Raw genomic sequence first — 12,945 nt, forward strand, 5'->3', positions numbered from 1 at the left:
GAAAGAGAGGCGCATTTGATTTAGAGACAGAACTCGCATGTCTGAATTTCAGGTACGGTTATGTTGTATTCAGATTTCCCATCACACCAGGGATTCAGAAGGCACCTAATTTCTAACAAGGCGTTTTTACTGAATTACTGAATTTACTGAATTAGCACTTTCTAAGCCACATAAGGAAAACCTCTATTGCATGTCACTGAAGCTTTCTAGGTGCCGAGCAAAAGATTCTGAGCTTACTACACCATCTAGTGTCAAACGACGAAAAGTGCAAGAAAATGGTTTTAAACTATCTTTTCGTTCCGTTACATACTTTTGCCTTTAACAGATTAATAAAACACAATTTCATCACCTCCATAAGTTGCAAAGAACATTTATCATCTTAATATGGCAACTCTCTCTTTCACAAAACTTCTCGAATGTTAGCATTTTCCCAAATGTTAATACAGCTGCATAACTGAAAATTTCCTTTAAAATTTCAGTGTTTGACATTCAAAGTTGCTGAAGCTGTTGCAAATTTTATCTTCTCCACACTAATAAGTAGATGAACCTTTAACAGAAGTTTGAAGCTTTCTAAAATTAGGCATTTTCCAGAACTGAGTGTAGGGGAAATGCTACAGGAAGTAAAGTAGTAGAAAAGTGGAAAAGCAAAGTTCATGCAAGAAATTTGAAGTTACAAAAGTAAAAATCACAGTGAAAACAGGGTCTAGCTTTCAGCACAACTGTTCTTGCTCATTATTATCTTCTGAAAAGAAGTAATCTGGCTAGTGCACACTAGAGTTTAGGTACTTGAAAGATAACAAGACATGTCAATATCAGAAAAACTATTCACATTCCTAAACAGTATTTATCATAATCAGTATCTGAGTGTCTCAAAGAGATTTTCAGAATGGTTGAGGATGAGATTTCTGATTGTTCAGCACACAAGACTAGGGTAAGGTCGTTAAAAAAAATTCTCTTTATAAAAAACTTCTGAAGTAACCAATAATGCCAAGCTCCACTAGGATATTTCTGGACTACATCAAACCGCATAATCTGGAATATGAAATTACAGCCAAGTTCTTTAACAATTCGTACACAGCAACTGCATATCAAATTTAAGATGTATCTGTTCTATGCAGCACAGTACCATGTCAGGTGTTTTGAATCACACATGTCTTCAAAAAGATGGGCTGAATCCTTCCATCCTGAGGGCTAGAAAGTCTTTCAAGAATCTCTGGAATGTTTTACTTAGAGATGTACACAGGAGTATAGACAGGCCCGTGGTTTCTCTGCCTGAATTTCAACCATCCACAGAACTTGTAACTGTATTGACGTAAGTCTGTCCTCAAGCTGTCAGGCTGGCTTATGGATGCACACTGAGATGTTCGCTGGAAACCTGGGAGCACAGGCAGGGTGATGGTAGCAAGCAGTCTACCTGTGCTGACAAGGTATAACGCTTGTGGCTTCCAGAGATGGCTGTGGGCACTGGCCAGCTCTGGGGGCTGGAACCAGCCACCCTGACGGGTAGTTTTCTGATTGCGTGGTCTTTGCAGATTTCTTTCCAAATGAACACAAACGTATGGAAACAAGCAATTCTTTCCTCTGCCAAACTCAAGTCAATTAGGAAAAGTGATGTGATTAAGACAGATGTGTGGCTTGGCCTTGGGACAACACTTTGGTTCCAAAGCATCTTAACTAGATTATTTTTATGCTCAAACATTTTTCTTTTATGATACTATTTCAAAGAGAATAATACTGGGCAAATCATCCTGTCATCAGGGCATTTTGCAGCCACTAAACACAAAAGACTGTGTCAAAAATTCTTTGAGAGATGCACCCTGGTGCTGTAGATCCCACAGTGAAATTCAGCCAGTGAAATGCAGTCAGGCAGTGACTTAACCCCACTCAGCCAGACAACTCACACAACGTGTTTGCCGGTTGGGTAGCTGGTCAGACAGTCCTAGTGACACAGGAGGTGATGTGATCCCTCTCTTGGTACAAGCAAACTTGTGACTTTCATTTACACACATTTTCCCTTTGCACCAAATGCTCTGACCTGTATTCGGAAAACTGGGACAGAACGAGTCAACCTTTCCAGTGCAAACAGCTCGCGGTGGAGTTTCCCGACAGCTTCATCCCGCTGCAATTGCCAGTGTCTTCTCACTCCTAAGACTAGAGTTGGCAGGCTGTATTTGGACCCCAGCATTTGTTATATATCATCAGAGCAGGATTCCAGCAGTTCCACCTCTCACGCAAGGCAACAAAATATTTAAATTGCAGGCACACTTATCCAGCAAATAAACATTGTTTAAAAAACAGTGTTCTACATTTTCCGTAGGAAGGCACGCTATGGGTTGAGAGGCAGTATGTCTCAGATTTAACCACTATTCAGTGCAGCCATGTTTACACAATACTACTGAGAAGAGCACGGAATACTTAATGGTATCAGACTATAAGATGGAAAGTCTAGAATTCAAGAAAACAACCAATTCTGACTGGATTTTGGAGAGTTTGGAATGCTGTTTCTCAACTATGTGGAAATCACTGTGACAAAAAGCTTCTGAACAGGGATTTCAACAATTCCCAGAAACAAAAGTGGATCCAAAGCATGTATTTCAGATAGGAAGGGTACCACAGTGCTACGAGCTCTAGCAGAAGGTTTACTCCAGCCTCCTGAGCTAATTCTCTACTGAAGGTTAAAAGACAGGACATAGACTACAGGAGAATGAAAGCAGGAACTTCAAAGCCATCTGAAGAGACAAATTACTAAATTTAGATTAAGTGGCAGGCATGAGACACCATTAAGTGGCAGGCATGAGACACTGTGAATCTGAAGGAAAGAAGGGAAAGTGACAGAGTCAAAGACAGAAATCCTCAGGCTGAGGAATAAGACACTGATTTCCAAGAGGAAATACTATATAGCTCCTCTCCTCGCTCCACTTCAGAAAACAGCAGCGGAAAACAACTTTCTCCTGTCACAAGAGCAAATTGGACTGGGAGCTGTTTTAAGGCAACTGTAGGTGTCTGGGGATACCCTTCACCTCACTTCACAATAAGCTACATTATAAGCAATTGTCATCATTGCTACATTAATCAAACACATCATGCAGCCTTCCTCGAAAGTCTCCATCTGTGAAGCAAAACAACTATTTTTGACTTTCATGAAAAAGAAGCACCACTATAATCTTAACATTCAAGGAACCTTAGAGGAGCAGGGATGTTTCCCTTCCAGGCAAGAAATTGTTTTGTCTGTGATTGTCCCCTGAGGTTACACAGAGGCGACATGGAGGTAATCCCTTCCAAATAACTAAGTTGATCTACTTCAGCATAAGAAGATAGATCACTGCTTGATACTGTTGGCTTCTGCACTAGAAGTTAGGTAAGCAACCTGGAAAGCTGCTAAAGCATGAAAAGACACACGACATACAAACTACACACCGGAACAATAAGAGCAGAGGACAAAGATTAATTCACATGGCTATTCCATGAAGGCTCAATGAACACCAGCTGCATTAACATCAATCTTTAATAATAAACATTTCCTTTCACTTGTAACCGCACTGTAATCACTCTGCTAGGCAAGCGATGCCCATTTCCCAGGCTTTGAGCACCAGGAGCAAAGCCCGTCTGCCTTGTTTGCTGCTTAGGTAATTGCCTGAACAAAACCATTATCCAGAACATCACCACCTCTAGTAAAAAAACATTCTTTTTTTCCCCTTCCCAGGCCTAGTAGAAAATAAAAATAGGAAAACCATCATGCTCATCACTCCATCCATGCTCCTTTCATTAGAGAAGTTTTAGGAACATCTTCAAACTATTGCAGTCTTATTAAAGAGCAAATGTAATTTTCAGAAATGGATTTCTTTTTGGTTAATGTACAGGTTCACCATGAAGATAAACACCTTTTACCCAGGCAGATATATCAGAGGACACCAGACACACATACAGAAAAACCTTCTATATTTCATAAACAGTTGCCTCAGATGACAGAGAGATATGTCTACATCATTCTGAATTGCAGCAAAACCCACAGAAAACAGCAAGTGCTTGAGTAGTAAGGATCTGAATACTGGCAAATGAGCTCCCTTTTCAGGCATAACTTATGACTTTGATGTAGCTTTTTGAGAGATGCAAAAACCAGGACTCCATCAGATGGTTACATTTACAGTATTTTTTTCAATTTCTGAACAAGGACAATCAGGAAGGGAAGTCTGCCATTCCAAAATCACGGTGATATTGAGGCCGAGAACCTGCATTATTCTTTTCTCAATGTAGAGAAAAAAGGCCCATTTGCCAGGAATGATTTTTGCTCAAGCAAAAATCTCACTCAAAGCAAAAAAGCTCACATCTCAACACAAAGCTTTGCCAACTAAACCATCACCTGTTACACTATAGCGAGCCTTAAAAACTCAAGGCTAATCAAACACAGGATAATCAAACTGCAATGATACCTTCCAAAAAGCAGCTTGTCTGTTTGTATGACAAAATAAGTTTCCCAAGTGCTTCGTGCTACATGTTTTCTCGTATTTGAGGACCAAAGCAAGAGTGAATATCGATCCTACCTTCAAAGGAGAAATGTGTGACTGTAAGACATATCCATGGACATTCTCTATTTGAGACAAGTTCTTCTCTGACACATGAACAAGTTCTGGGCCTCTCACTTCATGGGTTAATCGAGGCAAAGTATGATCATGTGGAGCGTCCTCATCTTGATAACGATATTTCTAGAGAAAAAAGATAGCAAGGGAGAACAAATAAGATTTGAGGAGGCAATACACATGGATTAATGTAAATATGCGATAACAGATAAAGTATCAGACATCAGATGATATAACCCTTGGATTTCCTGATCTGTTCTGGAGAGGATACCTCATTCTTTTTTTAACAGTTCATCAAAGAGAGAAAATGTGGTATATCGCATTGATACACAAAACTTCTACCATCAGACAGACATCTGAGACGACATACTGGCAAGGGTTGATAATGAAAAAAAAAAGGACCTGTTAATTGGCTGAGCTGTAGCGTCAGCTCACATTTCACATCCCCACGTTAATAACCGCACTTCTATAGCCTTTCTCCGCAAAATATTTGAGTCCTTTTCCATTTAGCACCAGGTATGCTGATGCTGGAGAGCACACATGCACTTCCACAGAGCCACAGTCACGCAGAAAATTACTCTCCAGTAAAGTTTTCTCCTTACCCTGAACACTAATTGGGGTGTGAGGTGTCGTATCTTCCTGCTCCACGGAGAGACAACATGAGGAACAGGAGGTAAGCAGCTTGTCCAAGATCCAAAACAAAGCTTGTACCAACAAGGCATATAACCCTAAAAATTAGATTAAATGACCAGATCTGTCCTTTAGCTAGAATCCTTTTTAAAAAGGCACCACCCACTTGGCTGACGGGCCCAGCTGTGTCTCGTGGTGGGGCCATTGGAGCCAGCTGGAGCAGGCTGGAACCGGTTGGAACCGGTTGGAACCGGTTGTGTTCGGCCCAGGGCAGCTCCGACCTCTCTTCACAGAGGCGCCTGCAGCCCCCCGCTGCCAAAGCCTTGCCTTTTATACGTGACACTCATACACACCGTTGTTTTGAGGGAGAAGACTACTGAACAGGTCTCGTGGGGGATAATAATTCTCATGGCGTAACGCAGTGGGGGGGATGTTGAGACGTTACAGCAGGGAGCAGGAGGAGGAGAGCAGAGTGTGAATCAGAAGGGGAGTTCACAGGTCTGTGGCACCGAGAGAGGGGCAGACAGTGTCATTGTAAATGCCTTTTCCACCTGGCAGGTATATGCTAAAATATTGGAATGAGCAAAATCAAAGACTAAGACTTATTTGGATGGCCATATAAGAAATATAAGAAATCTTAAGTTCAAGTACGCTCACAAGGACATTGCAAAGCAGACCTCTCTGCTGCTCCTGCATTTCACTTTGACCGCTCAGCTCTGGGGTGTTACTTCATTTACTCATCCCTCCGAAGGAAATCATCCCGGTTTATTCCTGCCTTCGCTCTCACGTATGGAAATGTTTCAGCACTTGCCAATTATTTTCAGAATACACACGTGACATGATTTATTCTCCTCTTCTTTTCTGGGATATGCCTGCAACTCTTCACATATTCACTTTTTAGATAACATAATTAATGAATATATAAAATGACTGGCACCAGACAAGTATTATTTGGGCAAGAAGCCATCAGTCTAATAGATGGTACTCCAACCAATGTCACATTTAAGGCTTGGCACACAAATCATTCAAGCCCCAAGCAATCAATTATTTTTTGAATCCAGTGAGTACTCTTTCAAAAAAGACGACTACTCAGAGACACCCTCTTTAAACTGAGTCATTTGCTAAAACGTGATTAGGAGAAATAACCGCAGAATACCAGAGTCATCTCATCTCCCTGGGAAATGGTAAAATGAAAATGTCCAGTGACAGCTTTCCAAAGAGATAAGACAGTAGTGGCAGAAGCCATAAAGTGCTTTGTCATAGAATTATAGACCCATAGAATAATTTAGGTTGGAAAGAAACTTTAAGATCATCAAGTCCAACCGTTAACCTAGCACTGCCAAGTCCACCACTAAACCATGTCCCTAAGCACCTCATCTACACATCTTTTCAATACCTCCAGGGATGGTGACTCCACCACTTCCCTGGGCAGCCTGTTCCAATGCTTGACAACCCTTTCGGTGAAGACATTTTTCATAATATCCAACGTAAACCTCCCCTGGCACACCTTGAGGCCATTTACTCTCGTCCTATCACTTGTTACTTGGGAGAAGAGACCAACACCCACCTCGCTACAACCTCCTTCCAGGCAGTTGTAGAGAGCGATAAGGTCTCCCCTGAGCTTCCTTCTCTCCAGGCTAAACAACCCCAGCTCCCTCAGCCACTCCTCATCAGACTTGTTCTCCAGACCCTTCACCAGCTTCATTGCCCTTCCTTGGACACGCTCCAGCCCCTCAATGTCTTTCTTGTAGTGAGGGACCCCAAACTGAACACAGTATTCGAGGTGCGGCCTCACCAGTGCCGAGTACAGGTGGACGATCACTTCCCTACTCCTGCTGGCCACACTATTTCTGATACAAATATTATACTCTCTATATATATACACACACACTGTTCTGTCCAGATCATTTGTGCAGCTTTACAGCACAAGAAGCAGTGTAAGGTGGCACTGAAGAGAGAACATCTCTTTGACCATCAGTAAGTCCTTTCCCCACCACACTGCAGTGTAGCTGTTGCATAAATGAGAGCCAAGACCCAGAGGAAATTGGTTCATCCTGAGCCCTGTGCTCCCGAAAAGCAGAACACTTGCACGGATCTCCACTGATAGATTTTCCCATGAAAACCTATGCTTTATAATTAAAATTGATCATTTTATCTGATAACTGCACATTCCCACGACAAATTCAAAAATATCCATGTTCATGTGCCATAAACTGGAAAGTTTACAGAACAGATTTCCACTTTTCCATTTGCCTTTATGTCCCTCCCACCCCAAGCCCAACCTTCTCGTTCTTCACAAAGTACGAGCCTAGAACATTTCTGGGTCAATCCTGTTATGCGTTTGCCTCATGTTCTTAGCACAAAACTCATTGATTTTCATATGTCTTTCTTCCCACAGCATCTTTTCACTGACATGCTTTCAGCTGTGAACCAAAACAGCTTGACACAGCAAAAAGTCAGTGGTAAGGCTGAAAATACCAAACCAGAATTAAGACTCTCCTGCAGAAATGCCTCATTCATCTCCATTGCTCCGTCCTGATGGGGTCCTGCAAATGTCCTTGAAATTACCCCATTCCCTAGAAACCAGAGCTTCCTCTAAGGGTTAATTCAAATTTCTGGAGGGAAAAGCATGATTGCACGGAAATGCTACTCTTCATTTGACAAAAGAACAGGTGGATGTCTTATGATAATTAAATTACAAATCAGTGCCTGCTGCTGACAGGGTATTGTACGCTGCCAACTAGCATCAGATATTTAAAATCCTCTGTAATTACCTATAATGGGGGAGTGGAGTGCGCTGCTGTGAATTTTTAATATGAACGTGCCTTTTTATAAGAGATCATTCTCTCTACAATGTGAGATTATTACAGCATCACTGCTCCTCACATCGTACTGTCTAAAGGAGCATTTCTAAGGCTGTGTTTGCCAAAGAGTTGTCAGCTAAACAGGATTGAAGTTATGAATGCAGCAGAAGGTAATGGTCAAAAGCCTTAAATTTCAACAAAGCCAGCTCTCAAGAAAAAAAAAAACAAAAGGTGAAAAAAAAAGTGGGAAGTTACAATACAAGTTACAATAGCGAGACTACTGCACCAGCATGGAAATACAGAAGTTCTTACAACCTACCTTTGACAGATTGTCAGTGAATTAAGATCGCTGGGAATTTGTCATTCAATTCTGGGCCAAAGAGAACTGGTTTGTACAAAAGTCCTCAATATTTTTTTCTGCAGTTACCATCAGTTTGCTTTGCAGACAATGCAAACAGAACATTTCATTTTAGATCAACTCAAACTGACCTGTCCCCTAAGCTGCGGAATGCGGTCCTACTGGAGTTGCCATTCAAAAGCACAAGTCCCTGTTCTTCGCTACATGGGTCTTTGGCTGGACCACACTCCAATACATCACACATTACTTCTGCTTGCAATAGGAGGGCCACAAAGGGAGGGAGCAAAGTGTGTTACAGGAGTCACAAGGCTCGACAACATCCTGTGAAATGAGGGTAGACCAGTGAATCCTGGTCTAAAGAGGATCTTGACCTACAAGAAGACACCCTGACATGTGCAAGAGATACAGAGGCAAAAACATGATGTTGCTTTTCACTCAGCTGAAGCTTTATAGTAGATACAGCTGATAGATATTAGTGGTGGAAAAAAGGTACCACAACATACTATAAGATAATAATCCATTCATGAGTGGATCCTGCTCCCAATCTCTCTACAAAGCCAGTCTGTTAAAAATACTCTGGCTAGCATAATATGTTTTGTCAAAGGAAACAATAGCAATGCTACTCGTTTTAGCTTTTACACATCAGGATTTCAAGTCTCAAATACTATTTCTGTTTCATGGCCCTCCTCAGGAGGGGCCAGACTTCTGCACCTTAGAAGCTGTGGGTCTTCGTATAACCAATATAACTTAGAGACCACAGGGAAAGGAATTTCTGCAAAAAAATTCCCACATGACGCAATAACCTCTTACAGATCCAGTTGTCCCATTGCAATCTGGGGATAGACAAAGTATGCAGCTGGGTCCCAACTTCTTATCCCTCGCTCACTTGCCTTTTCCCTCAACACAGGATTTAGGCTGCTTTGCAACTCACACACAGATTAACCCCACTGCTAGTCATCTGCTGCAATCTTGACATGGGAGGGTCACCCCCCTTCTGCATGATATTATGTCCAGAATTCAATACACTGGATTTCTTCACAGTTTTAGCAACAGACAAAAACTAAAACCATAATGGGCTCGGTCCATTTAGACAAAAATTTAATCTGCAAAGTCCCATTAAAAAAAGTTAGTGCCACCCTGTCTCACTTTTGTGCTCAGTTTTTTTCAGCGGTCTTCAATGTGTCGAATTTTACTGGCACTGCTCTCTCAAGGCAGCAAATTTCAATGTCACACAGATGAGTATCTTGAGAAAACAAACTTTACAATTTGCACACACAAGTCCTTGGGCATTCATCCAATCATGAGTAGAAATAATGTTACTCATTCAACTGATTGCAAATGAGCAACACAGCTTGAATTCTGAATATTTGCAATCAATCTATAGAGTAAAAAGAGAAAAAAATACTCTTCTCATTATACAAAATGGAAGAAATCACAATCTGCTTGCCAAGACTGTGGAAGTAGATTAAGAAGCTTAAATCATTGAATAATTATACTTATTGTGAATGACTTGCTCTTTTGCTTATCAAGTAGATTTCTAACAAGCTTGTCACTATATCACAGCAATACCTTTCATCCAAGAAGCCCAAAAAGCTTTACAAGTGGTAGTCAAGTCTGATAACATCCTGTTGAAAAAAAGTATGTGCATCATCTAAAGGTGGGTAAAATTAGGCACACAAATACAACAATTTGCTCAAGGTCACAAAGAGAATCAATTAATTAAGCAGTGGTAGAACTTAGGAGATTTCTCCAGTCTGCTCTTCTAAGCCCAAGACCTAGTGCAACCACACTGACTTTAATAGTAATAATAATTATTATTATTTAAAAGTAAGGTTGTAGGTTAGCTGCTGCCATTGTAATTTATTTTTAATTTTGGTTCCGCACCCCCCCCCCAAAATGTTCCAGGAGACAGCAGACTTTCTAAGGTCAGGAATCGGCTTTTTCTCTGTGTCAATGTAATAGCTAGCCATGCTTTGTATAATCTATATTGTGCTATCTCTGAGAAACACATAGTGATTTTTAGAAGACAAGGTTTCCTGTAAGAACCAAATTGTTTCACAGAAGGAACACTATCAGCACTGAATACTGAGAATTTGCATAGCTTTTCCATTCAGTACAACAAGAATTTTTTCAGGAGGGGAAAAAAAAGCAAATATATGTTTTCTCCTCTGTTTACTGAAATTGGCAGGTTTTGCCCATAGTAGGGAATATATGTTCAGTTTTTTAAAAAATGAAAGTACAATACAGTGGACCAAATATGTTTTACAGTATTGTCGTCATCTGTTTTTCGAAACCCTAAATAATTTTGTTTTTCATGATGAAGAAGTGAAATGGACATTAACCAAGTACCTCTTCCTCGTATTAGCTGGACGTAGTTGCACCTTTCACTCACAAGATGGCACAATAACCATCGAGTTAAAGCATGTTCTCGCTGAACTGTGAAGTGTTTCAGGAAAAAAATAAGTAGCTATGCGATGTCGTAAAACTTCAAACGATTTTTTACTGTGAACTGACCTGGTACAACATCATTAAAAAAAGATGGCAATCTTTTATAGTAAGTACACATAAACAGGTTATGGTCACACACAAAGCTGGCAGCTGAAGAAAAGTCTAACAGTTCATATAAGCATCAAAAGTTACAAGCAAGTAGGAACCTATTGGTTTTGGCAGGCTTTAGCATGAACAAAAACACTATATATCGACAAGATTGAGACTAGCCCAGAATGCTGCATTCCTCAAGGAATTCTAAATCCTAATTAAAACCGCCTGCATGCAAATCTGTACCATGAGGTATTCAGCTCCATATGCTGCAGCGCATTTTGGACCTGTTAACAGCATCACTTTAGCCCTCTGGAGGTTGCCACTTGCTATCCAATAATTTAAAATAGATTTTTAACTCGAAGTACCAGTGTAAAAAAAGACACTCTAAGAGGGCGGCTTTGCTAGTATTAAACGGTGAATGTGGCTGCAGTCTATAAAAATCAGTAACTTAAAAAAAAAAAAGTCCAGCTAATACTGATTGTCTATCTAAGTGGAGCAAACGAAAGACGTGGGTGAAACCACACAATTTATCAACATCAGGCTGTAGCCACCTGTCCATGCCTTTTTCCTACAATAACTTCACTTGCATACTCCTTTTTATAGTTTTCAATTTTTCCCCTCAAATTTTTTTTTCTGATATATCCATGTTCCCACGTCCACTATAGAAGTCTTCATGCCTCATTAGCTCCCTCCTTCATGCCTCCTTTCCCCCTGCAGCTCCCTGCGTGTCCCTAGAAGCACCATGTCCCCACTCCCATTCCCTGATCCCTCCAATTCTGCTGCTGCAGTCCCCCAGTGTGGAAGCACTGAGCTTCACAAATTCTCCTTTTCCACCCCTTGCCTGGTCTGAAGAACAGCTTCTGGCACGGGGCAGCTGTGCTGGGGTTACTACTCAGCATTTGGAGAGACAGAGCTGGCAAATGCCACCAGTTGCCGTGTCTCAGTTTCCCTGCCAATAAGCCTGCGGTGGGAATGCAGCACGGCAAAATAAACACCCTGGTTTTATATCAGACAATTACAAAGTAATCTTGTAATGTAAGAAATAAATAATATATTATTATTGCCTGAAACAAATGATACAGAGAAACAAACAAAAATCACGGAACAAATGGCTTGCCCCTCATATGTTTTCTGTACTGCAAATACAGATTTTAATTTAGTCCAGCTTTGCTCAGCACATGACACAGCAAGCCATTTGTGTTTTGCAGCTGAAACCCTCTCCCCAGTCTTCACACTTGGGTGCCCTGCTTAGTTGAATTTATACAAAATATAGGACTCCTCTTCCTAGTCCACACTTCTAGTGACTTCTTTACAGTTATCTAACTATAAAAAATAAAAAATTGAAGTGATTTGTGTTGCTTAGTTTTGCATGTATCTATGTATTGGTTTAAAGCTTTAACTATGTATTTTCATTATATTATTTCCCAATGCCCTTCTGAGCATCAGTCAATAGGATAGCACCTACTGAGTTACTCCAGAGGATAACCAAGACTGTCCCCTAACTCTGTTTCTTAGCCCTCATGGGTCTTGAATAGATGTAGTTGTGGTGGGCTTTTTGGGCCCTCAAGCCTGCCTAGTTTCATAGTTCTAATCTGGGACACTGCCTGGCTATGTTAGCACCTGCTGGTGGTCACCGTGGAGAGCCCACAGACTGAAGGGATGCAGTGAGACTGTGCCAATTCCAGTGTTAATTATGCTTCTCCAAAAGGTCCCACTGAAGGGGGTCTCTAGGGAGGGATGGCCTCCGGGCATAGTCTCTAGTGTTGTAGCCTTTCCCACGATGCCCAGGAGTTCATCTTCTGCCCTAGTATCTCATGCAGCCTCTGGGCATAGTTTTTCCTGATAACAGTGCTAGGCATGGGTGGTTCTTCATCTCCTGCATCTGTCTCCCCTGTGCAGCCCCAATTCTCCAGCCTGCTCCTTTACTTGTATTGATCAGATACTGATCAAGATTAGGGTTTTTTACAGGTTTGTCTGAACGTAAATTACGCACTTATGAGCTCCCAGCCTCACAAATAGGTGCCTCAGCTCTAGT

The 12,945-nt window shown here is 41.2% G+C and overlaps 1 protein-coding gene across 1 annotated transcript in view; it reads right to left on the reverse strand.

The window, feature by feature from the left end:
• Positions 1-12,945, reverse strand: part of DLG2 (discs, large homolog 2 (Drosophila)) — a 671,422-nt gene that overhangs the window by 569,499 nt on the left and 88,978 nt on the right. The window contains exon 2 of the mRNA XM_009323461.1: positions 4,542-4,703. Coding sequence (XP_009321736.1) covers positions 4,542-4,703 — 162 coding nt within the window. The remainder of the gene's footprint in view (positions 1-4,541; positions 4,704-12,945) is intronic.

This window comes from Pygoscelis adeliae, unplaced genomic scaffold, assembly GCF_000699105.1.
Source record: "Pygoscelis adeliae isolate BGI_AS28 unplaced genomic scaffold, ASM69910v1 Scaffold84, whole genome shotgun sequence".
NCBI lineage: Eukaryota > Metazoa > Chordata > Aves > Sphenisciformes > Spheniscidae > Pygoscelis > Pygoscelis adeliae.